General features: G+C 39.6%; 1 protein-coding gene across 1 annotated transcript in view; it reads left to right on the top strand.

Moving 5' to 3' along the window:
* Positions 1 to 9604: 9604 nt before the first annotated feature.
* PDZD2 (PDZ domain containing 2) overlaps positions 9605 to 22374 on the top strand; it is a gene marked incomplete at its 5' end in the record, with an annotated part of 72333 nt that continues 59563 nt past the window's right edge. The window contains 3 exons of the mRNA XM_015819796.1: positions 9605 to 9825; positions 12911 to 13043; positions 14642 to 14803. Coding sequence (XP_015675282.1) covers positions 9605 to 9825; positions 12911 to 13043; positions 14642 to 14803 — 516 coding nt within the window. The remainder of the gene's footprint in view (positions 9826 to 12910; positions 13044 to 14641; positions 14804 to 22374) is intronic.

Genomic DNA, 22374 nt, shown 5'->3' with positions numbered 1-22374 from the left:
TCCTGGAACAAATTATACACCCTGCTTTATGTTGTTTGCAAACCAGAGTACTATGGTTAAATCAAACCATGATTTAGAATGACAATATATTCCTAATCAAGATTTATTATAGCATGGCCTGTTTCCAAAGGCTTTGGATGCCTTCTCTGGCCCCCCTTATGGTTTTACTTATTCCTGTCGTTTTCTGCTCCCAACAACTCATTACATTCAACCTAATTTGAAAGCTTATCTTACACCATTGAAGAAAGCTGCAGGAATTCTTTTCTTCTCTTAGATTGCCAGCAGTAGAATTAATTCACTGTGGATAGAGCGTAGACTGATATTACTTCCTGCTCAAACATTGAAGAGCTGATCTTGCACATTCTACCAAAGAATGTTTAGATTTACGACTGAATGCCATTGAGTAAGAAGCTACTGATAGTTAGGCCTCCCTGTATGCATTTGTGTTAGGGGGGGAAAGAGGACAAATGACATGCAGTACAACTATGTTAACTTGTAGGATGGTGTCATCAAGTTCCTACAGGTAGGCCTCAACTTACAAATGGTTGCTTACTGGTTCCAAGTTCCGAACGGGATACCTACAGTCAGTGGTGGGATTCAGCCGGTCTGCACCAGTTCGGCAAAACCGGCAGCTGATTTTTTGTTGCCCAGGCCCAGAATGGACTTCCGCAAGTGGCATCCACACAGAGAACCAGTTGTTCACATATTTGAATCCCACCACTGCCTACAGCAGACATGTCAAACTCGCGACGTCACGTGACATCACGCAACTTATCGGGACGGTTTTGCCATTGCCGGCAATGGGGTGGGCGCGGCTTCCGGATGATGTGTCCGGCCCGCGGGCCGGCAGTTTGACACCCCTGGCCTACAGCCAGCATTCAAAGTTCCAATGATTATGCCCCTTCTACCGTAGTCATGTGACTGCACTTTGGGCGCTCCGCAACCGGGCTGCATTCTGCATTTACGGCTGTTAATAGTATCCTGCTGTTTTACAACAGTTTTGCCAGATTCTAGTGTTTACTTTGTTTTTAGCAAAAATGGCCCACGGGGTTGCTTAACGACCATGGTGTTCACTTAATGACCACAGCACCCGCTTTATCATTATGGCAGCCGCTTTGTGACCACAGCATTTGCTTAATGTTTGCCACCAGAAGTATCGTAAAATCCAGTTCATTACATGAATGGTCCACTTTATGACCATCGCATAAAGTCATTTTGGAATCATTCACCTTTGGGGATAGGGATGAATCTCTGATGAGTGCATATAAATCATCATTGCACTCATGTTTTACTGTAGGAATACAGGTACTCCTCGACGTATGACCACAACTGAGCCCAAAATGTATGTCGCTAAGTGAAACATTTGTTAAGTGAGTTTTGCCCCATTTTGTGACCTTTCTCACCACAGTTGTTAAATAAATCACTGCAGTTGTTAAGCTAGTAACACAGTTGTTAAGTGAATCTGGCTTCCCCATTGACTTTGCTTGTCAGAGGTTTGCAAAAGCTGATCACATGACTCCGGGACACTGCGACTGTCATAAACATGAACCAGTTGCCAAGCATCCGAATTTTAATCATGTGACCCTTGGGATGCTGCAATCATCAAAAGTATGAAAAACAGTCATAAGTCACTTTTTCAGTGCTGTTGTAACTTTGAACAACCACTAAACGAACTGTTGTAAGTTGAGGACTAACTGCATACTTAAAACACTAATGCACTCAGAATGGAGCATGTAAATTATCTACTAATATTTATTGAGAAGCTTTCTCTCTGTGTGGGAGGGGTAAGAAAATCAGGGTTGTGGCCATAACTGTATGAACAAAGCTCCACCCTTTTCACCCTGACTTTTTTGACCTCTCCCCCCCTGCAGAGTCATCTGTTTATTGATATGAAATTACCCTGAAGTTAAGAATTTAATCAGACACTTCTATAATAGTTGCCTTAGTCACTTGGAAGTAATTATATTTTTGGGCAGGAATTATAATAATTGTATAAAAAATAAACTTTATTCTTATGTCTCTTCCTTTTTTTTTCAGTGATCAGAGTGGTTTCTGTAAAAACATATTGAAAAATATACCATCACGCTAAAAATCTTTTAATATCTTTTCCAGAAGAGAAGGGAAGTAATAACACCAGTCGTGGATCTGAGCATGTGTGTAAACTTGAGAACCTTTTAATGATCATCCCAAATTGTGTTGCGGCCACAGTGGGTTTATTCCCTTATTCCTATATTCTGGAACGAATAATGGATTGTTTGATTCACTTAAAGGCTGAATTCATACTTTCGTTCACAGAATAATTGCGGATGCCTTTGGCAAATCTGAAGATTTGAAGCTACAGAGTTATTTATCATCTAATCGTTTTTTGATGCCCCATATTACAAATTAGCTAAGCTCTTACTTTATATGCAACCATAAGATGGTTCACATTCCCGCTTCTCAGTTTTGTGCGAAAATCACAATCACATTCAGCTCTACTTTGGTCTACAGATAGGTCTCAATTAGTGTGGTTAATGAATCCCATGAAATGGCCACATTATTTGAATTCACGATACCTGAAGTGACATTTCTATGGAAAATAAGGTAATTGGTTCCAGCTCATAGAAATAGGCAATAAAAAAAATTAAACATATTTTTTATATCTATATTAATGAAATATTACAGTTAAGGACAAAAAGAATGTACTTGGGATGCTGCAATCTATGGTTAAGAAAGTCGTAGAGTAAAGCAAAATAAAAATGAAAAATCTTACATAGATTCAGACTATTTCAACATCTTATCCTAATTTAGTTGCTATGACCACATATTGTTCTGTTGTATCAAATTTTTGCTCTAATGTAATAATGAACTTCTTTTTAAAATTTCTACTGTTTTCCTCTGATTTTTCTCCATTTTGCACAGATGAAGATTAGCAGCCTCTGAAACCCAAACCGGAGCTATGTACATCTCATTAACCGCATTTTGGATCAATTAAATTTGACCCGGTATCAATTTACAGTTCACACTAAGTCAAATATTGCATTATTTTAACTCACACTAATCACGACTTGAATACAAGATATAAAATAGAAAATAGGTGGAAGGTGTGTTTGATATGTTTGAATTATTTATAAAACAAAGGTGGAATATATATAAATAAATAATAAATAAAGCAATCTCTTTAAGTTGTTTTATAACAGAGAAATACATTCGTTCCACAAAGTTCAAAGTCCTTGGTTACCTCGGTGCTGAAAACAATGTTACATATGATGGGCCCTCATAATTTCAGCCATTGCAGTCTCCCCACAGTCTCCCCACAGTCCCTAATTGTGATTTCTGTCAGCTTCCCACAAGCAAAGTCATTGGGGAAACCATCAGGGAATGTTGGAAGTAATGGTTATGTAAGGTCCTTGCTTAACAACCTGTGCAGTCCTTACCTAATGATAAGAACTGGGATTTATAGAATTGCCGTTGGTAAGCAACATTGTTACATGATGTTGTGATGGCAATACTGGTCCCAATTGTCATTGTAAGCCAAAGATTACTTGTATTTTGCTTTTCGTCTGTGAAGAGAATCAAATCTGGCTCCTTTCCATGTCATTTATGAGGCTGTGTCTGCTTCAGCAGAGGGAAAATCTCATCTCCGTTGCATGTTTGTAAACTGTCTGCTTTAGAGGGATCCTGGCAACAAGCTTGTCGGCAGATAAATTGGGCTGAATATTCTCACAGTCTGACTGGATTCATATAGTATTCTAAGCCATGGTTTATTTAATTGTGCTTTCCTGAATAAACTACACTTGGCTAAATATACACCAAGCCATAAAAAACTTCATTTATAAGCTCCTTTTGATTGGGTTTACACAATGTACAAAGTCCAAATGAAACAGAGTATAGTTTATAACGATTGCAATTAATCCATCATTGATTGGGATTACATTTCTCACTAAGCCAAGATGTTCTTAACAAGTGATAATTGGCTTCATGCAACACATTATTACATAAACCACAGTTTAGTAACCACAACTGCTGGATTAGCACAAAACCAAATGACAAGAAACACATGATATTTACACAGTATGCCAATCCAGTCTCTGTGTAAAGAGTTACTAGCTCCAGAGGTAGCACTATTCTTCAGTCATGTCTTTCCATTTTATTGATTTATATGATTACATAAATAAAATATTATAAAATATTTATAATATTTTAAACTGCTGTAATCATACCAATTCTAAGCAGTGTACAAAAAGATTACAAAAGTAGTTGCTTGCAATCATCACAACTTAAAGGTAATAATGACTAATATGATCTTCAGTGCATTTCACAAGATCACTAATATGATCTTGTGAAATGCAAAGAGGATCAGAAGACAACTGTCTCTCCAGACCAGTGGTTCTCAACCTTTTTAATGCCGCGACCCCCAACCGGTTGTAAGTCGAGGACTAAACCGGTCTTAAGTCGAGGACTAAACCGGTCGTAAGTCGAGGACTACCCAACCGGTCGTAAGTCGAGGACTTTCCCTGCCCGGGAGCGCCGCNGATAGTTATCGGCAGTTGTCCAGTGTGAAAGGGCAGGAAGGCACCTAATTTTTTTAGGTGGCAGACATGAGTGGGCTTTGCTGCATTCTTCCTTCCAAAAGAAAACATGCATGATCAGGACGGGGATGAGTTTAATCTTCCCCAAACAATTCCTCTACCTTCTGACATGGCTTTCATTTCTGTTTCAGTTAACCATAGTTTATTGTTATAGCTGCGCCCTAAAATGTGATCAATCTTGATGAGAGTTGTTGCAGCAAGTCATAAACCATAGTTAAAATTCATTACAGTTAATGCAGAGCTCCTATTCAAAGCTCCATAGATAAGGCACAATTTATGTAAATTCCACATGCTACATTGGGCCTCTCTGCACTTTCATCAAAAACTTATTTATTTATTTTAAGTATGCCATCTTTACAATTTAAAGACTGTTCAGACTTGTCTTACAAAGTACACAATATCCACAAAATCGGGGCAAAAAGAAAGCTTAATGAAGGCTGCCCAAATGAATAAACTTCACACACTGTCAATTTTATGTTGCCAAGGATTTCTTCAAATTAAATCCCATTGCTTCTGTACAGGTTTTTTTTTAGACCTTATTGAATTGCAAATAACAACATAAGCTCTGTTTTTGCTTGTGGAAATAAGCAAACTACCTTCCTCTTTGATTCATTAATGATGAAGCTGGGATATGTATGAAAGCAAAGAATTTAAGCTTCCTGTCCGATCCAGGTTACAACCCAGGTTTTTTGCCACAATCCTGATCTGTCTCTCAAAAGCTGTGTTGTGGACTCGCAGTTCAGGATATAGATTGCTCCCAATATAAATGCATCTTTTTCATAGCCAACGCTTTCCTGACGCAGGCAGATAATTCCTAGAAGCAACATGATTTTTTTTTATTTTATTTTTTTTAAATGCTATTCTCATCTGGGGCCTGTTGTATAAGATAGATAACCCATTTTTCACACATAATGAGACAGAAAATTACATTCCAGCTCCAGCCTAATTGTCTTTGTAGCATATGCATAGAGACATTTATGCCTCTTTTAAATGCAAATTTCCTCTAGATCTCTTTAAGTGATGCAAACAGAAGGGAAGTTCAGAGGCAAGTAGGGGGATCCATCCCAATTTAAGCATTTGCCCTAGACTGAGTTGGTGTATGGATTCAGATAGTTCAGTACTACCTCTGTTGAGTTGCAGCAATCACGCAGAATAATATTATGTGAAGCTCAGCCTATGGCTTCATATCCTGGCTTGTTCCGTGCTATTAGTAATTTTCCATACTTCTGAAAGTGGGAAAGTGATAAATTTGCATATTTGTTCAAAAGAGCTATGAATTTTTGAATGGTTTTTTTAAATGATTAGTCAAAAGTTGAGCATAGACAGGGAGAGAGTGTCAAATTATGTAGCACTCCACACATAAGGGGCCATGGGTGAAATCTCCCCCTATTTGTGAACTTCAATTGAAACCAGCCACAGAGAAAGGAGAAAACCTATAAAACAGTGTCTCTCACCCCCTCCCACCAAAGGTGATTTAAAAGGATACCTTGGTTCAGTACCATGGTATTGAAAACCAATGAGTGGTCAAGGAGCAATAGGATGGAGTTACCACTCTCATCCTAGCTCTGCCACAGGACATCAAGAAATCTGGATTTTCTTCCCAGCCTCCCTCCAACTCCCCAACTTTTGCCAATTTCTCTTACAGTATCACATTTGATCCTGTTCTGTTCAGTTTGGCAAGAATTATACTGCCAAGGGATGAACAGACGTCTGAGCTTTCCTTTGTATAATTTCTTTCAAACTTGCTATTGAACTGGAAAGGATCAAAAGAGTAACTTCTCCATACTCTCTATTTGTCTGTCTTCATTTCCACCAAGTGAGGAAGTGGAATGGCATTGGAAGAAATAGCTTTATTTCATTACCAAAGCCAAATTAGCTAACGACCGCCTAACAAACCCTACTCTCTTCTAGCACTGAGGATGTGACGTAGTTTTGGTAATGAAATGTCTGCAAGGAAACAGACAAGCTCAGAGAGCACCAAGGACTATTCAATACAACTCTGAGCTCCAAATATTCCCTTCCATCTGTGCCAATTTCTTGATTTACATCATAATGTCTTCTGTGAAGCAGATGTAATATAGAAATAGTGTGGTGTGTGATTAATGACACTTATCATTAATAGTACTGTAATTCTGTTATTTCGGTTTGGTTCAGTAGAGTGTATGAATATCAGTGGGAGTGGATAAATAGACCTGGAATGCAATATAATAAGCATCAGCATTTTGATTAATTTGCCCTGAATAGTGGAAAACCTTTAAAAGGGGGAGAAAAGGCTTTCTAGCCCTGGAATGACATATTTATTATCTGCAAGCTGATCTGTTCAATTACCGCAAACTTATCTCTCTTCCTCCTAAAACAATATTAGGCTAAGTCCTTGGGGCCTGTTGCCTGCAAAATATTGCTAACAAGGAAGTTATGAAGCAACTGTTGTGCTGTTACTGAGAAAAAAAGCCTCTGCCAGATGTAGGAAAAACAACCTCTCTTGTAACTCTTCCCACCAATAATAACCCACCCTCTTTCAAGCATGCCGAGCATACTATAGACTCCTTTTCAACATAAAGGAAATGCCAAGAAAAATGATATAAGGAATCAAGGTGTGCTTCTTTTCACCAGAGCATGCCGGGCTAAGAGCCAGGAATTTGTGTGGATTTCTAAGGGCTAAAGTGGATCACTTTAGAACATTCACGAGGTAATACAGGCTTCCTGCTGTATTTAGTTTTGGAAAGTTTGCACACATATTTTGTAGTAAATTTCTTAGGTGTGTGTGGTGGAGAGAGGGTGGTTTTTTTGTGTACGCATGACTGATTGCATCTTTGTGGATTGTTTTCTTCCTTAGTGAGCAATTAGGAAAAATCTGTCTTTCATGCCATTGTTATACAGGTAGTACAGCGGTTTGTTTAATAACTATTTAAAGTTATGACGACGCTGAAAAAAGTGACTTACAACTGATCCTCACACTTACAACCATTGCAGTGGGGTCTAGGACAACTCGCCCTGGCCAACTCGCCCCAGCTAACTTGCCGTGGGACAATTCAAGGCAGAATAACTCAAGAGAGACAGACAAATGAATTGCAGTGGGCCTTGTCTTGCTTTAGGTTCAAATTAGAAGTCCTCAAGGCTTAGAATAACAAAATAACAGAGTGGGAAGGGACTTTAGGGGTCTTCTAGTCCCACCCCCTGCTCAGGCAGGAAACCTTATACCATTTCAGACAGATGATTGTCCAATCTCTTCTTAAAAACTTCCAGTGTTGGAGCATTCACAACTTCTGGAGGCCAGTTGTTCCATTGATTAATTGTTCTAACTGTCAGGGTGAGCTGCAGTTCTACTTGCCCCTCTCTTGAGTTATTCTGTGTTGAATTGTTCTGCGGCAAGTTGTCCCGTAGCGAGTTGGCATGGCAAGTTGTCCTGCTGCAAGTTATTTAGAATAGAATAGAGCTGGAAGGGACCTTGGAGGTCTTCTAGTCCAGCCCCCTGCTCAAGCAGGAGAACCTATACCATCTCAGACAAGGGACTATCTAGCCTCTTCTTAAAAACCTCCAGTGATGGAGCGCCCACGATTTCTGGGGGCAAGCTGTTCCACTGGTTAATTGTCCTCACTGTCAGGAAGTTTCTCCTTAATTCCAGGTTGCTTCTCTCTTTGATCAGCTTCCAACCATTGTTTCTTGTCCTGCCCTTTGGTGCTTTGGTGAATAACGTGTCCCCCCTCTTCTTTGTGGCAGCCCCTCAAATACTGAAATACTGCTATCATGTCTCCCCTATTTCTTCTTTTCTTTAGACTAGCCAAACCCAAGTCCTGCAGCCGTTCTTCATACATTTTAGTCTCCAGGCCTTTGACCATCTTAGTTGCTCTTCTCTTAATTTTTTCCAAACTCTCAACAACCTTTTTGTGAGGTGACCAAAACTGGCTGCAGTATTCCAGGTATGGTCTTACTAGGGTTTATAAAGTGGTACTAATACCTTGTGTGATCTTGATTCTATGCCTCTGTTTATACAACCCAGGATTGTATTAGCTTTTTTGGCTGCTGCTGCACACTGCTGGCTCATGGTTAAGTGATCGTCCACTAGGACTCCAAGGTCCCTCTGTTGGCTGGGGCGAATCAGCCAGGGCGAGTTGTCCTATTTCAATTGCAGTGTCCCTGTGGTCACATAATCAAAATTTGGCAGTTTGGTAACTGGCAAGTATTTATGATGGTTGCAGTGTCCTGGAGTCATGTGATTACCATTTGTGACGTTCCTAGAAGGCTTTTGAGAAGGAAAGTCAATGGGGAAAATTAGATTTGTTTAATGACGATGTGGTTCATTTAATGACCATAGCAAAAAGATCATAAAATTGGGTGCAACTCATTTAATGACTCCATCACTTACTGACAGAAGTGCCAGTCCCAGTTGTGGTTGTATGTCAAGGACTACGTGCATATTTGTGAGTAAAGAGTGCTGTTTAAAATAGAAAAAACTACCGTTCAAAGAAGGAGCTGAGCTGTATTATGCCTGACTGTGGTAGGTCTCTTCTGGCTCCAGGCCCAGCTAGTATCAATCACTTTTGAATGAAGATAGCAGACAGACAGAAAAAAGGAAATACTAACTTTGTGAATTGGAAAGCTCCCCTATCAAATACTGTAATACTTTCTCTGGAATTCCCTGGGTGGCTATAAACCAAAGACGCACAACTTTTGACCTAAAACATTAGCTAAGGCCCTCAGAGAAAACAAGCTGCTGCTGTTTCGTAATTTTTTTTAGGTGGCAGACATTGAGCAGATGTCATCAGATTTATTGGCTTTAATGGCGCTTCCTCATTGTGCCAACACATGGCTTTCCTTCGCTGACAAGGGAAGTAAACTTTCTGCATCTTCATGACTTTTCTTGTTGCAAAAGCTAGCTCTCAACTAGGAGAACATAGAAGCAGTTAGACCCCAAGGTGCTTTTTCAATGGGCAACTGGATTTTCTTTGTTTTTTTCCTTGAAGACGTTTTGCTTCTCATCCAAGAAGCTTCTTTGGTTCTGAGAACTGGATGACTGAGAATCTCCTCCATAGATAGATGCCGTTAGGAGGATTTCCCACCAACCCATTCCCAGTAACACTGCAGGGACTCTCTTCAATTTCTCCTCCCAGAGGGAAGGCTGTCGGATATGGAAGATGACCATGATGAAGGGAACCGACGGGTTGGGAATCCAGATCACTGGAGGCCGTGGATCCAAGCGCTCCCCACACGCCATCATAATTGCCCGGGTGGAAGAAGGTGGATCGGCTCACAGGTAGCATTTGTTGTGTGGTCTTTTAATGAAAGTCTGTCTGTCCACAAACTTTTAATTAGATACACCTCAGGATCAAAAGCTCAAGGACAACAAAACCAGATAACATGTGTACGTTATTTGATTTGCACCTGCTTGTTGGTTGTGATTGGTTTTCAAAGTAACTTTCAGTATTAAAATCCAACATATAACAACAGTGATCAATAAATAAACTGGGAGACTTTGAGTTCTAGTCTGGCCTTGGGTATCAAAGCCAGTTGGAAGGCCAGCTATTTTCTCTTAATCCTAGGAAGGAGGCAATGGCCAGCCACTTCCAAAATCTTGCTGAGAAAAACTGCATGGATGGATGTAAGGAAGGAAGGGGTGATCTATTATTATCATTTTATTATCATTATATTTTACTGATGAGAAAGTCTCCTCCCCCTTCTTGCCAGAAAAGCTTGGCAATCCTGGTTACTATGTACCTGATTTGATTGTGGTGAAGGGACTCATTTGCACAACCTTCTGGATTTATTGTAGTTGCATTTGTTTTTGTTTTTGCATTCCCACAAGAACTCCTTGCTAAAAACATTTCCCAAACTTTTCCTCTCAGAAATATTTTTTTCTAAGGTGTCCCAGTAACCCTGAGTAGCTTACTGGTAGAAATAAGCATGCTTGTTCTTGTTGTTATAATCCTCAGAGAAACAGGTCTCTGCATCTAGAGATTTAGCAAGAATACTAAATATAAAACTTGAAAAATAAGGAAGTTAAATTATGAACTTGCTTTGTTCTGAAAACAAAAGCTGCTGAGGGATAACTCCTTTTGATGGGGTGTCCTCCTGCCTGTGGCAGATTTGAGGTAAATAATGCTTCTCTCCCCTCTTGGGTTCTTGAATCCTCTGTAGATTGTTTTACTAGTAATAAATTTAAAGGTAGAGAAAATGGAACAGTTTTGAACAGGCTGCTTCTGGAAAGTTTAAGACTTCAAATATATTAAAAGAACAACGCTAACTGGAACATACAAGCAATCCTCGACTTACAATCTCAATTGAGCCCAACATTTCCGATGCTAAGTAAGACATTTTTAAAGTAAATTTTGCCCCATTTTATGATATTTCTTACGACAGTTCTTAAGTGAATCAGTACAATTGTTAACAACATGTTTGTTAAGTGAATCTGGCTTCTCATTGAATTTGCTTGTCAGAAGATTTACATGGGCCCGGGATCCTGCAACCGTCCTAAGTACACGCCAGTTGCCAAGGGTCCAAATTTTGATCATGTGACCATGGGGATGCGGGCAGTGCTTGTAAGTGTAAAAAATGGTCATCGGTCATTTTTTTCTAGTGCCATTATAACTTCAAATGGTCACTAAACAAATGGTTGTAAGTTGAGGACTACCTGTATTCAATTTTTAACCTGCCACAGATAATTGTACATATTTGTTTTTAAATCTAAGTACTCTTGAACATGGGTGCAACCAAGGTATCTGCAGGGTAACTGGATCTTTTTATTTCTCAGCAGAATTATTTTGATCAGAGGAATGAAAAAAAAAGCTATTTTGGAGATCTATCAGCTGAATTAAGGATAGAGGCAACTTATTTAATAGAAAAAATTTTCTGTTGTGATTGCAGGACTTGGATATCTCACTGGTATTTTTCAGCAACTAAGTCAGCCTGCCTTCACCAATTTCCTATCCTCCCATTGCATTAGACTGTAGTTCACATAGTTCCAAGCCAGGTTGGGAAAGGCAGCAGTAGGCACCTAGTCCAGGACCATCTGCAAATTCTACAGCCAATCTACTACTACAATTACAATTACTAAGTGTTTCCTTCTTCAACTCAATTTGTCTTGGGGCAATAGAACTCCACTCCCAGCATTAGAAACCAGCCTTCTGCTTCTTTCTGGAGAATGGAAGAATTTGTAAGATTAAAAAAAAAAAAGAAAGCCAATCTTTTTTAGCATGATTTATTGCATGTAACCTGCCTGGCCTGTGATAAAACTTTCATTAGTACTGGAAAAGGAATATAGATCACCAGGGAGTATTTTATGTGTTATCTGTATGAGCACCAGTAGGTCTAATATAAGGTGGATAGTTATAGAGGGGTTATGAAGAGTTTTCCAGGCTAACTTAATATGACCTAACTTAGATTTCAAGGTCATTAACATGGCTCTGCATCCAAGCCCAAAACCATGCAAGAAAGAAAGAAAGAGAAAATGCTGAAATTTTACAATGTTGTAGCTTTTGGGAGTTGCAGAATGCCCAGGTCCAGGAAAAATATCTTGGCATTGGCCAACCTAGGTGCAGCCGATCAAAGTATTGAAGCTACAGTCCAAATTGGGTGGGGTGCAATCTGACTTTCAGTACTAAACCTTAAAGGCAAATTCTTAAAAGAAAAGTGATACGTGAGAATTTTTGTATTTGAGAATTCTCTTGGGAAGAAGTTTGTGTTTGTTTGGTTGCTTTTGTCTCTGACTTTAGTTTCTGGCAGTGAATTGTGGGATTTCCTTTCCCAAATGAGAAATTAGATCAAATTCCCAGCCTAGGAGCCTTAGCATGGACGTTTCCACTGACTCAAAATAATATTTTTTTTTAAAGGGATGTGACCATTAAGAATAGCATCTCAACACATAACGCTGGGAAGGATAGGAAAGAGTGCTAGGACCAGAATGTGTCCATGCAGAGTTAATTACTCCAGAACACATGAGCAAAAATTCAGTGGTAGAGCTGACCTACTTACTAGTGATGCTGTTTGAGTTTATAAAGCACTCCGAGACTCTCCAGGGAAAATGTTAAGTAAACATGGAGCTGAATACAGTATTCATTATTAACAAAATGCAGACACAGCCTCTGATGTTCACCTTGAAATTTCCCTCTGAAGAGGATAGGATGGAGTCATGTTTTCCAGATCAAGCATGGCCTCTTATTTGTCCATTTCTTAATCTTGGGAGGGAGGTAAACATGTACTAAGAAATATTTTAGCTACAACCATCCAGCTTTGTCTTTGAGTTTTCCAGCTTGTCATGTCCACTTTTAAGGCTGAAGAAGCTGAGCAGATGAGGCAGGTTTGGAGGATGGCATAAACCCTGTTTTGTTCTTTGGTTTTCTTAGGGATGGCAGGCTGAAGGTGGGTGATGAGCTTCTAATGATCAATGGCCAGTCTTTGGTTGGTCTGTCCCATCAAGATGCTGTCGTTCTACTTCGGTCAGCTGAAGGCCTTGTGTATTTAGTAGTGGCAAGCAGGGTAAGTCATTTTGCGTATATGATTTCATATGTTGAAGCAAGCATAGAAGATTACAAGGTTCTTTTTTATAAGATGTCATCATCACCCTTATTGTTGAAAATGCAAAACTGACTAAGGAAGAATGAATGAATGGACATCAGCTTTATGAATCTGCCTTATGAGAGGATTTGTTCAATTGGAAAACTTCTTTTTCTATCAAGAGCCATTAAAACCATGCAGAGAATCAACTGGGGATTGGAATTGACAGCAAGTGGAATAAAACCACTTTTTAAAATAAGGATGTTATACTGTGGAGTAAAATGGATGCTTTAAAACCTTGCAGATGTTTAAAGCATCCATTTTATCTCTTAGAATTTCTGAAACTTTCTTTCAGAAGAAAGTGCTGGCTTTTTTGCTGTCAATTCATTTTCAACATGGCATAGAAAGCCTGGTTCAATCTTTATCCAGGCAGAAGCTCCATTTCCCTGTTCAGTAGGCATCTAATTAACCACATCATACCATATGTAAGATTGAATGAATCCTACTGTGAGTCTTGGAGATGGTGCTTACTGTGTTATGATGAGATAGCTCAGGGATTGGGAAATCAGACAGATATGGTTGACCTTTCTTATCAGCTTGGCTAGTTGTCAGGAGTGATGGTAACTGTAATCCAACAACAATCAGAAGGTCAAAGATTCCCAATCCTTTGGATAGACAACAAAAATAACTTCAGTTGCTCAAGTACATCTTCAGAACTGATGTGTGTATTGCAAGTCAGTGGTCTCCAATCTTGGCAACTTTAAGACTTGTGGACTTCAACTCCCAGAATTCCTCAGCCAGCTATGTCTTAAAATTTTCAAGGTTGGAGACCCTGCTATGGGTGACTCTGTATAAATTTAAATTCTAGTCCTATAATTGAACAATTATCCAACTGCATTCACGTTTAGTGGAGCAAATCTCAAGGTGTGCAAACTTAAAGTGACTTCAGTAACAGTTGGAGTTATTAACTATCCAACATATTTGGCAACACTTTGCTTTTTTTTCTCATTTAAAATCTTGGAGGAAGTAGCCCTGCCAAAATATATTTTATGTGAACTAAAAGCATACATTTCTTTTATTATTGCAACTGGGGTGGATAACAGTGTGTGTTTTATCAGTTATATGTCAGTTATGCAATAAAAGCACAAAGCTAACTAAACAAATGAAAAGCAGTGTGGCATCCATTTTTGCAAGCGAAACCAAAGAGAATTTTGCCCAAACATGTTTGGTTCTTGATCTCCCATCGCTTGGAGAATCAACAGAATTGTTCGCAAAATTACTTTTTCATCACTGTTGCGACTGCAAACAGTCATTAAACAATGACTTCCTGTATGTTTGAATGAGGTCATTCATTCTTTAATGTGTCCAATGATCTCCTCAGGTGCATCTAAGATGGAAATTAACTTTTAAAAAATATATATATATCCTTGTTTCCAGCATTACCAGCCAAGGGGATTCTTGACAACTGTTCATCATCTACAGTGTGAAACTAATGCAGACTTACTTTATATGGTTGTTGGGCCAATTAAATGAATATATTCATATATGTAATGGCAAGTATCGTTCTTTCCTTCTTGTAGGAAGGAGCAGAAGAAGATGTTCTTCATTATCCATCTACAAGTTTGCCAGACCTAATTAGCACTTGTTCTGCTCAGGATACGGCCCCCTGGATTGACAATAAGGAGAATGAAGCACCGGAAGAGGAGGATGGAAAAGCCCCAGAGTCAGAAGTCCTGGAATCTGTAAGTATGATGTCTATGGAGATTCTTAGCCATCTAGATCATGGTTGTCCCAAAGATGCTTTTTCCAAAAGGCAAGTGGACGTTCTTGGCTTTTTCCTTAAAAACCTTTCATTTCTCATTCAAGAACTGAAGAAGCATATGAAAAAAACCAAGAAAGTCCACTTGCCTTTTGGGAAAAGCATCTTTGGGACTGTTAAGTATAACCTTTCACAGGAAACCATATTGAGATATATCCTGCCCAACTCAGCATTAAAAATCTTACTTGGGCTGATCTCAAAAATCAAGAAGTTGGAAAAGGTTAGTACTTGGCTATCAGTAAAAGCCAGGGTACTAGGCTAAACTGGGAAGCTGGAAAATGTTCTGGAAGAAGGCAATGATAAATCATTTTTTTAATGTTGTCAACAAAGCTACATAGATGACATCACAAGGAGGAATCAGTGTCTATTGAAAAGATGCTTTTCTTTACAAGTCAATTCCACTCAAATTCTTCTTTTTTTTAAAGAACAGGCAACTTTTATTTATGTACATATATGATGTTCTTGAAGGTATGCACTTTGTCTGCATATATGGAGCCTTGTATCACAACATTGAGATAAATTTGCATGTAAATTTAGAAATGTGAATGATGTTAGCTTGCTTAAAATTGCAAATCAAATGACATTTACCACTTCCCTGGAATACTATCTGAACAAATATCGATTAACAAATTGGTCATCTCTTTTAGCAATTGCAGCTGCTTTAGAGGTATGTCAGAGAATCATGTTTTGCTTTCTTTAGTAAGACTATCATTAAAATTTACTAAAAAAATAATTCAGACATAATGTTTTTTGCTAAATAAACCATGATGACTTACTGGATCAAGACTGATCATGCTCTTGTTTTTTTTATGAAGCTTAATGAAAAATAATCAGCATCAATCACAGTTCTCCCTCACAAAAGAAACTGGTTTAATTTGGCCAGGAGAGGAAGGGAGCAGATAAACATAATTCCATTTCAGTTTATTCTTAGACCAACACTTATTGGCTTGCGATGATTGGACTTCAATGTGCCACTGTGGATTACTTTCCTATTTAATATTTCATTTTAGTCAAACTCCCAATGAACTGCTTATGACCTTTGTAGAACATATTGTACTATGTATAAATAAGTCATATTATTTCTGAGCTTCTTCTTACTGCATTATTTGTGCAATATATTGATTCTGGATCTGTTATTGATGACTGTTTTAGTGATTTATTTATCAATTACCATCTGGAGCTTTTCAGTTTGAGGTAAATATGATAGAAATCCCTGCTCCAAAGAATTAAACTGGACCTAGGAAGATATGGAAGCTCCCACTTGATCAGTTTGGAAACCTGTTTGATCCAATATCTTCTTTCCTATAATATGTAATTGCTTGTGCCTATTTCAAATTACAAGCAAGAGACTATGGGCAGAAACGTAAAAGGGAGCAGGATATCTTTGTGTAATTGAAGGGGTTAGAACTGGAGGATAAAAAATATCTAACTATGGAAGAATAAATTAAGATAAGGAATCTAGCTTTACTTATATTAACCATATTGTCCATCTATTTGTAGTATTAAACCTGCTTGGAAAAAGATCAGAAGTGCTTGGGTACTTGCACAATTATCTTTCTGCTACGCATTAAAAAAAAACCCATATCTTTTTTTAGGCTTCTTTAAGAATCACTTTAAAAACACAGATGGCATCTTAAAGGAGCTGCATCTTTTTCAGATTTGTACAGAGCAAAAGAGGTAGCTGTTTTAATGAGGAATAGAGAGTTGCTTTCTTTGCAAAGTGTCAAAACTTATTTTCTTAATAGTTTTTTCAGAGTACAAAGTGCTGTTTCTGGTGCAGAATATAGAAAGGTTAGGATGTGTTAGATTTGGGAGAGATCAGGTGACGAGTATAAGAGTTTGAAGATACGGTAGGAGACAGGTGGTTAGAAAAATAAGGTGAGTAATAAATGTACTAGGTAGCAAGGACATTCCATAACCAAATAGAACAAAAAGCTCAAGAAAGTGTCAGCAGCTGTTAGGCTATTAAACCTTGATCAGCTATTGCGGTATTGGCAATGTTGAGATAGGGGATTAGTGGTTTCACTCTGTAAGACAACTTCCTTCACATTTTGTGTAGAAATGAGACTGCCCAGGGAGAAAAATCAATCCACAGGGGTTTACAGGCATCAGTGCAGAGAATAAGGTATGATTGCACAATAGAGCAAGCCCATATTTGAAAGCACAAATTAGATCTAGCTGTCTAATTGAATCAGAATCTGAAAGGCAAGTCTATAATTACAATAAAATATTAAAGTCCAAGCATCAAAGTTTTATAATTGAGTAACTGAATAGATTTATGCCCAGCTACAGGGTAGAACCTCCCTATTCTTGGCCACTTCCAGAAAATAGGTCAGCGGCCAAGACCTTATGATGCAATAGATTGACTTGTGCACACACAGAATCACATGGCAGCAAGATGAGCAGCATATGAATTAAATAAATACCTAAATAAATAAAGACATGCTAAGACAATAGTTGTATTTGAAGTACTTGCTTAACACATCCAGCTGCATTTAAACAACCCTGGGAAGGGTTAAGATCAGTTAGCCTTTTTTGTAGCTGAGTCAGTTAGAACTGAATAGAAGAGTTAAGGATTGATAAAAGAATTCCCTATGACCACCAAGAAAACTTGAAAGATGTATTTGTGAACTCACCATTAGCTGAACCTGATACAAATGACTTTTTCCCTTCTTTATGTCTTCTCTTTAGTTCAGAAACCAGTGGTAATCTTCACTTAATGATCCTAGCTGGGGCCAGCAACTCCATTGCTAAGCGATGTGGATTTTAAATGAAACTTCATGTAATTGGTCAGCTTAGCATTTCCAGCAATTCAAATTGCTGTCATTGAGTGGATTCCACATGGTCATTAGGTGAGGACCCATCTGGATCCAAGCCAATCATGGAAGAGAAAGTAAGGGACTGCCTTCACTTCAACTACTTCATCCACCTATGTCGCCTTTTCTTTGTCCTTTTGGCTGCCTGCCTACCTGCTGCCATTAACTGCAACCACCACGCAGCCCTGGCCACCCTCTGGGGCCTGCCCTATCTTGGGCCACTAGTATATAAGCTGGGTCTTTCTGTTGTAAAAGGAGCCCAGGTTCCCCTAGATCAGTGATGGCGAACCTTTTAGAGACCGAGTGCCCAAACTGCAACCCAAAACCCACTTATGTATCGCCGGGTGCCGGGTGGGTGTGGCCCACTTGGGTGCAGTTACAGTGGGCATGGCAGACTGGGTGGGCGTGGTCACTGGATGGGTGTGGCTGCAGTAGTCATGGCAGACTGGGTAGGCATGGCCGGGGGAGCGTGGCCACATCGATGTTGCTTATGGAGAGGGACACCTGTGGGAGCCGGGCAGGGCAGGGTTGGGGGAGATCCAGGGGGTCTCTGGCAGCTGGGATGTTGGGTTCCCCAATGGCGGCTCCAGGCTGGCTGGCCTTAGGCCAGTGATGGCGAACTTTTAGAGACCACGTGTGCTGGGGTGATGGTACGTGCCCACAGAGAGGGCTCCGCGTGCCGCCTCTGGCACGCATGCCATAGGTTCACCACCACTGCCCTAGATCAGCAACCTCTTTTTTTTCTTTCAGTAGAACACAAGACATATCTAAGGAGGTTCTCAGTCATCCAGGTCATGATTATCCCAAAGGTGTTTTTTTGAAAGGTGATTAGACTTTCTTGTTTTCCCTTGAAGACATTTTGCTTCTCATCCCAAAAGCTTCTTCAGTTCTGACTGAATGGTGGAGAATGGAAGGATGCAAGGATTTATATTCCTTGCAGTCCAAGGATTTATATTCTTTGCAGTCCTCTGGTTGTTAGCACTCTTTGTGAGAAAGAAAATAAAAAGTGCTAATGACCAGATGACTGCAAGGAATATACATCCTTCCATTCTCCACCATTCAGTCAGAACTGAAGAAGCTTCTTGGCTGAAAAATGAAATGTCTGCAAGGAAAAACAAGAAAGTCCAGTTGCCTTTTGAAAAATCACCTTTGGGAGTAACACAAAACATGGCAATATTGAATCCAGATTTTCCCCAGTTTTTATTTCAGAAGTCTGATTTAAATAACTAAGACATGTTGCCAATTTACTGTAGATTATTCATAATGCTATTTCCATCATTAGGCAACAAATTTTGGGTGGCTTTAAAAATCAATAAATCTTAACTTATTCATGAAATGTGTACTATATTTTTAAGTTGCTTGTGGGATTTTCTTACTTGGCACTTCTGGACTAGCCTGGCCCCGTGCCTTAAGGATTTCTTACCTTCCCAATGTGTTGGACTTCAGCTACTGTAACTCTTAATCAACATGGCCTTCAACCGTCCAGTTAATATAACTTTGCAAATATTAAGCGCATAAAGGCATAAGGGACTAATCATATGAATAATCAGTCTTGGGACTCTGATCTGCTTGTGGAAACCTCTGATCACAAAATGATAGTAGGAAAACCACATTTTCCTTCCATGTGGAGTTGTAAAAAATACAGTAAAATGCTGCTGCAGGTGTTGAAAATTCTAAGATATACATGTGTAATTTAACACTGTTTTAAAATAGCAACCATTCATTTATACAAAAGGTAAAGAATGTTGCTGTGTATTTTACATTCGGCAGAATTCAGTTGTATTATGTTAACTCTCCCCAGGCCCTTACTTTCACTGGACAGATTGGATTTTTCATAATTATTTCTAATTCTTTCTGACTGCCTACCTCCTTATATAGTTGCCACTGTAAAAATACGGTATGGAATTAATTATATGGAGTAATGCATAGTACAAACTTTTAGCACATAAGGTTGCTGTATTATAAACTTGCCCAATGGAAATTTTCTTGTGTAATGTACAGAAATTAGGTTCTTTATTAAATGCATCCAATTATATAGTGATCTCTCATAGTTTGCCATTTCGGAAGGGGAACATTAGGATGGGCTCAGCCAGGTTTTTCATTTAAGAATCTCAACAAATACAAGAAGTTGTCATTTTCATTATATGGGTCTAAATACAGGTTTGATCCTGAATGCAAAGAAAATCCTTGTTGCGATAGAATGGATTTACAGAAAGATGGAATTGGGACAATTCGCCATGGCCAACTTGCCCTGGCTGTCTCGTCGCAGCCGACTTACGGCAGCCAACTTGCCACAGGACAACTTGCTGTGGCCAACTCGCTGCGTGACAACTCACTGGGGATAATTCAACGTGGAATAACTCAAGAGAGGGACAAGCGAACTGTAGCAGGTCTTGTCTTGTTTTAGGCTCAAGGTTCAAACTTAAAGCAAGACAAAGCCTTGCTGTCTCGCCGCAGCTGACTTATGGCAGCCAACTTGCCATGGGACAACTTTCTGTGGCCAACTCTCTAGAAAGAGTACGGAGAAGAGCAACAAAGATGATTGGGGCTAAAACATATAAGGAACGGTTGCTGGAATTGGGCATGTCTAGTTTAACGAAGAGAAGGACGAGGGGAGACATCATAGCAGTGTTCCAATATCTCAGGGGCTGCCACAAAGAAGAGGGAGTCAAGCTATTTTCCAAGGCGCCTGAAGGCAGGACAAGAAGCAATGGATGGAAACTAATCAAGGAGAGAAGCAACCTAGAACTAAGGAGAAACATCCTGACAGTTAGAACAATTAACCAATGGAACAACCTGCCTCCAGAAGCGGTGAATGCTCCAACACTGGAAGCTTTTAAGAAGAGATTGGACAACCATTTGTCTGAAATGGTATGGGGTTTCCTGCTTGAAAAGCGGGTTGGACTAGAACAGGGGTCCCCAACTTTGACAACTTTAAGATTTGTGGACTTCAACTCCCAGAATTCCCCAGCATAGCATAGCTGGCTGGGGAATTCTGGGAGTTGAAGTCCACAAATCTTAAAGTTGCCAAGGTTGGGGACCCCTGGACTAGAAGACCTCCAAGGTCCCTTCTAACTCTGTTATTCTATGTTCTAAGTAATTAAATTGCATGGCTTGATAAAAGACCACAAATAGTTGCAAAAGTAACTTTCTATCTTCAACTTCTTCACTATATAAATAGGCCATGCACACTAAAGATCGGTTCTACTTTTTCATGTCTATGAATAAAGTGCGAATCATATAATGAGGTCAGAATTTTTAGAGCTTAACCTGCCCTGGCCTAGTGAATTGGGTGTGCTGGATCTCTGGTACCCTTTACGGACAGAAATGCTGTGAACCCAGACTTCTGCTTTTGCCTAATGAAAAGAGCAACTTGCAATTTAAAGCCCTGGTGAAGAACTAAATTTGAATGTCCATGGTCCTATACTGGACACCAGAGATTTCCCATTTGGAGGGTCAATTGGCATGTTTGACATTTAGAGAACAGGTTGCAAGCATTCAGTAGGAATGATATTGTGTTCCTTCATAAAACAGTTGTCAGAATCAATGCAGCCAGTTACCACATAACAGTTTAGCAGAAGGCAAACTGGTATGTTCACTCCCTGAAGCTCTTTTACCCTTAGGTGCAGAGTGTATATGTTTTTCTAGACTTCTTTATTTATGTATTTGTTGCCTTAGTCATATTTCAATCATAGAGTGATTATGGGTGTCTTCAGCTTAGTGTTAAAAACATCAGATCAGTAACACCTAAAACCAGATAGGATCAGAAGACTTAATGATATGCACTGGGAAGGAGAAAACCAAACATATCACCCATCAGCAATTACCACTAGGGAACAGATCCTTCAGGTTCCACTGGAAAGGGACATCTCCTAATGCTTTACAGCTGGACCTGGAGTGCATCAGCTCTTCCAGATCTTATTGATTGGGCAGAAACAACAGGGCAAAAACAGTCCTGTCGGTGATTACATTATGAAGGACTTTATAGATGACAATCAAAACCTTGAATTGATCCTGGATAACTAGTACCATTGCAGCCTGAGGAACAAAAATCACACTACTGTAGTCATTCTACAATAGATACCCAGAATTTATCTGTACTACATTCCTCCTGGCCATGGGTGCCACTTCTCATTGAGCAAGAGCCAAGAGTCCAGGAGGAACCCCCAAATTATGCACAAGTTATTATTATTTATTATTATTTATTGAATTTATATACCACCCTATCTCCCTTACGGGACTCAGGCCGGTGAACAGGCGATAATAAAAACCACAATAAATATACACAAATTTCTGTCTAAAATCAAATTAAATAACGGGCCTGCTCTAAAAATACCCCATACAAAACCCCCACTAAAACATAATCAAACTACGCCAGGCCGGCTGCACGGAATAGATGAGCCTTCAGGGCTCGGCGAAAAAGGCACAGGTCCGCAACTGTATGTAGGTCGGGGGGTAGGTCATTCCAGAGGGCAGGAACTGCCACAGAGAAGGCTCTCCCCCTGGGGGTCGCCAGCCGGCATTGTCTGGCCGACGGCACCCTAAGGAGGCCCTCTCTGTGGGAGCGGACTGGTCGAAGGGAGGTGTTTGGTAGGAGGCGGTCTTGCAAATACCTAGGTCCATTGCCACGGAGCGCTTTAAAGGTTGTTACTAACACCTTGAAGCGCACCCGGAAGGC

Source organism: Protobothrops mucrosquamatus, unplaced genomic scaffold (genome assembly GCF_001527695.2).
Source record: "Protobothrops mucrosquamatus isolate PMUCROS unplaced genomic scaffold, P.Mucros_1.0 scaffold990, whole genome shotgun sequence".
Taxonomy (NCBI): Eukaryota; Metazoa; Chordata; class Lepidosauria; order Squamata; family Viperidae; genus Protobothrops; species Protobothrops mucrosquamatus.
This window is presented reverse-complemented; position numbering and strand designations above follow the sequence as displayed.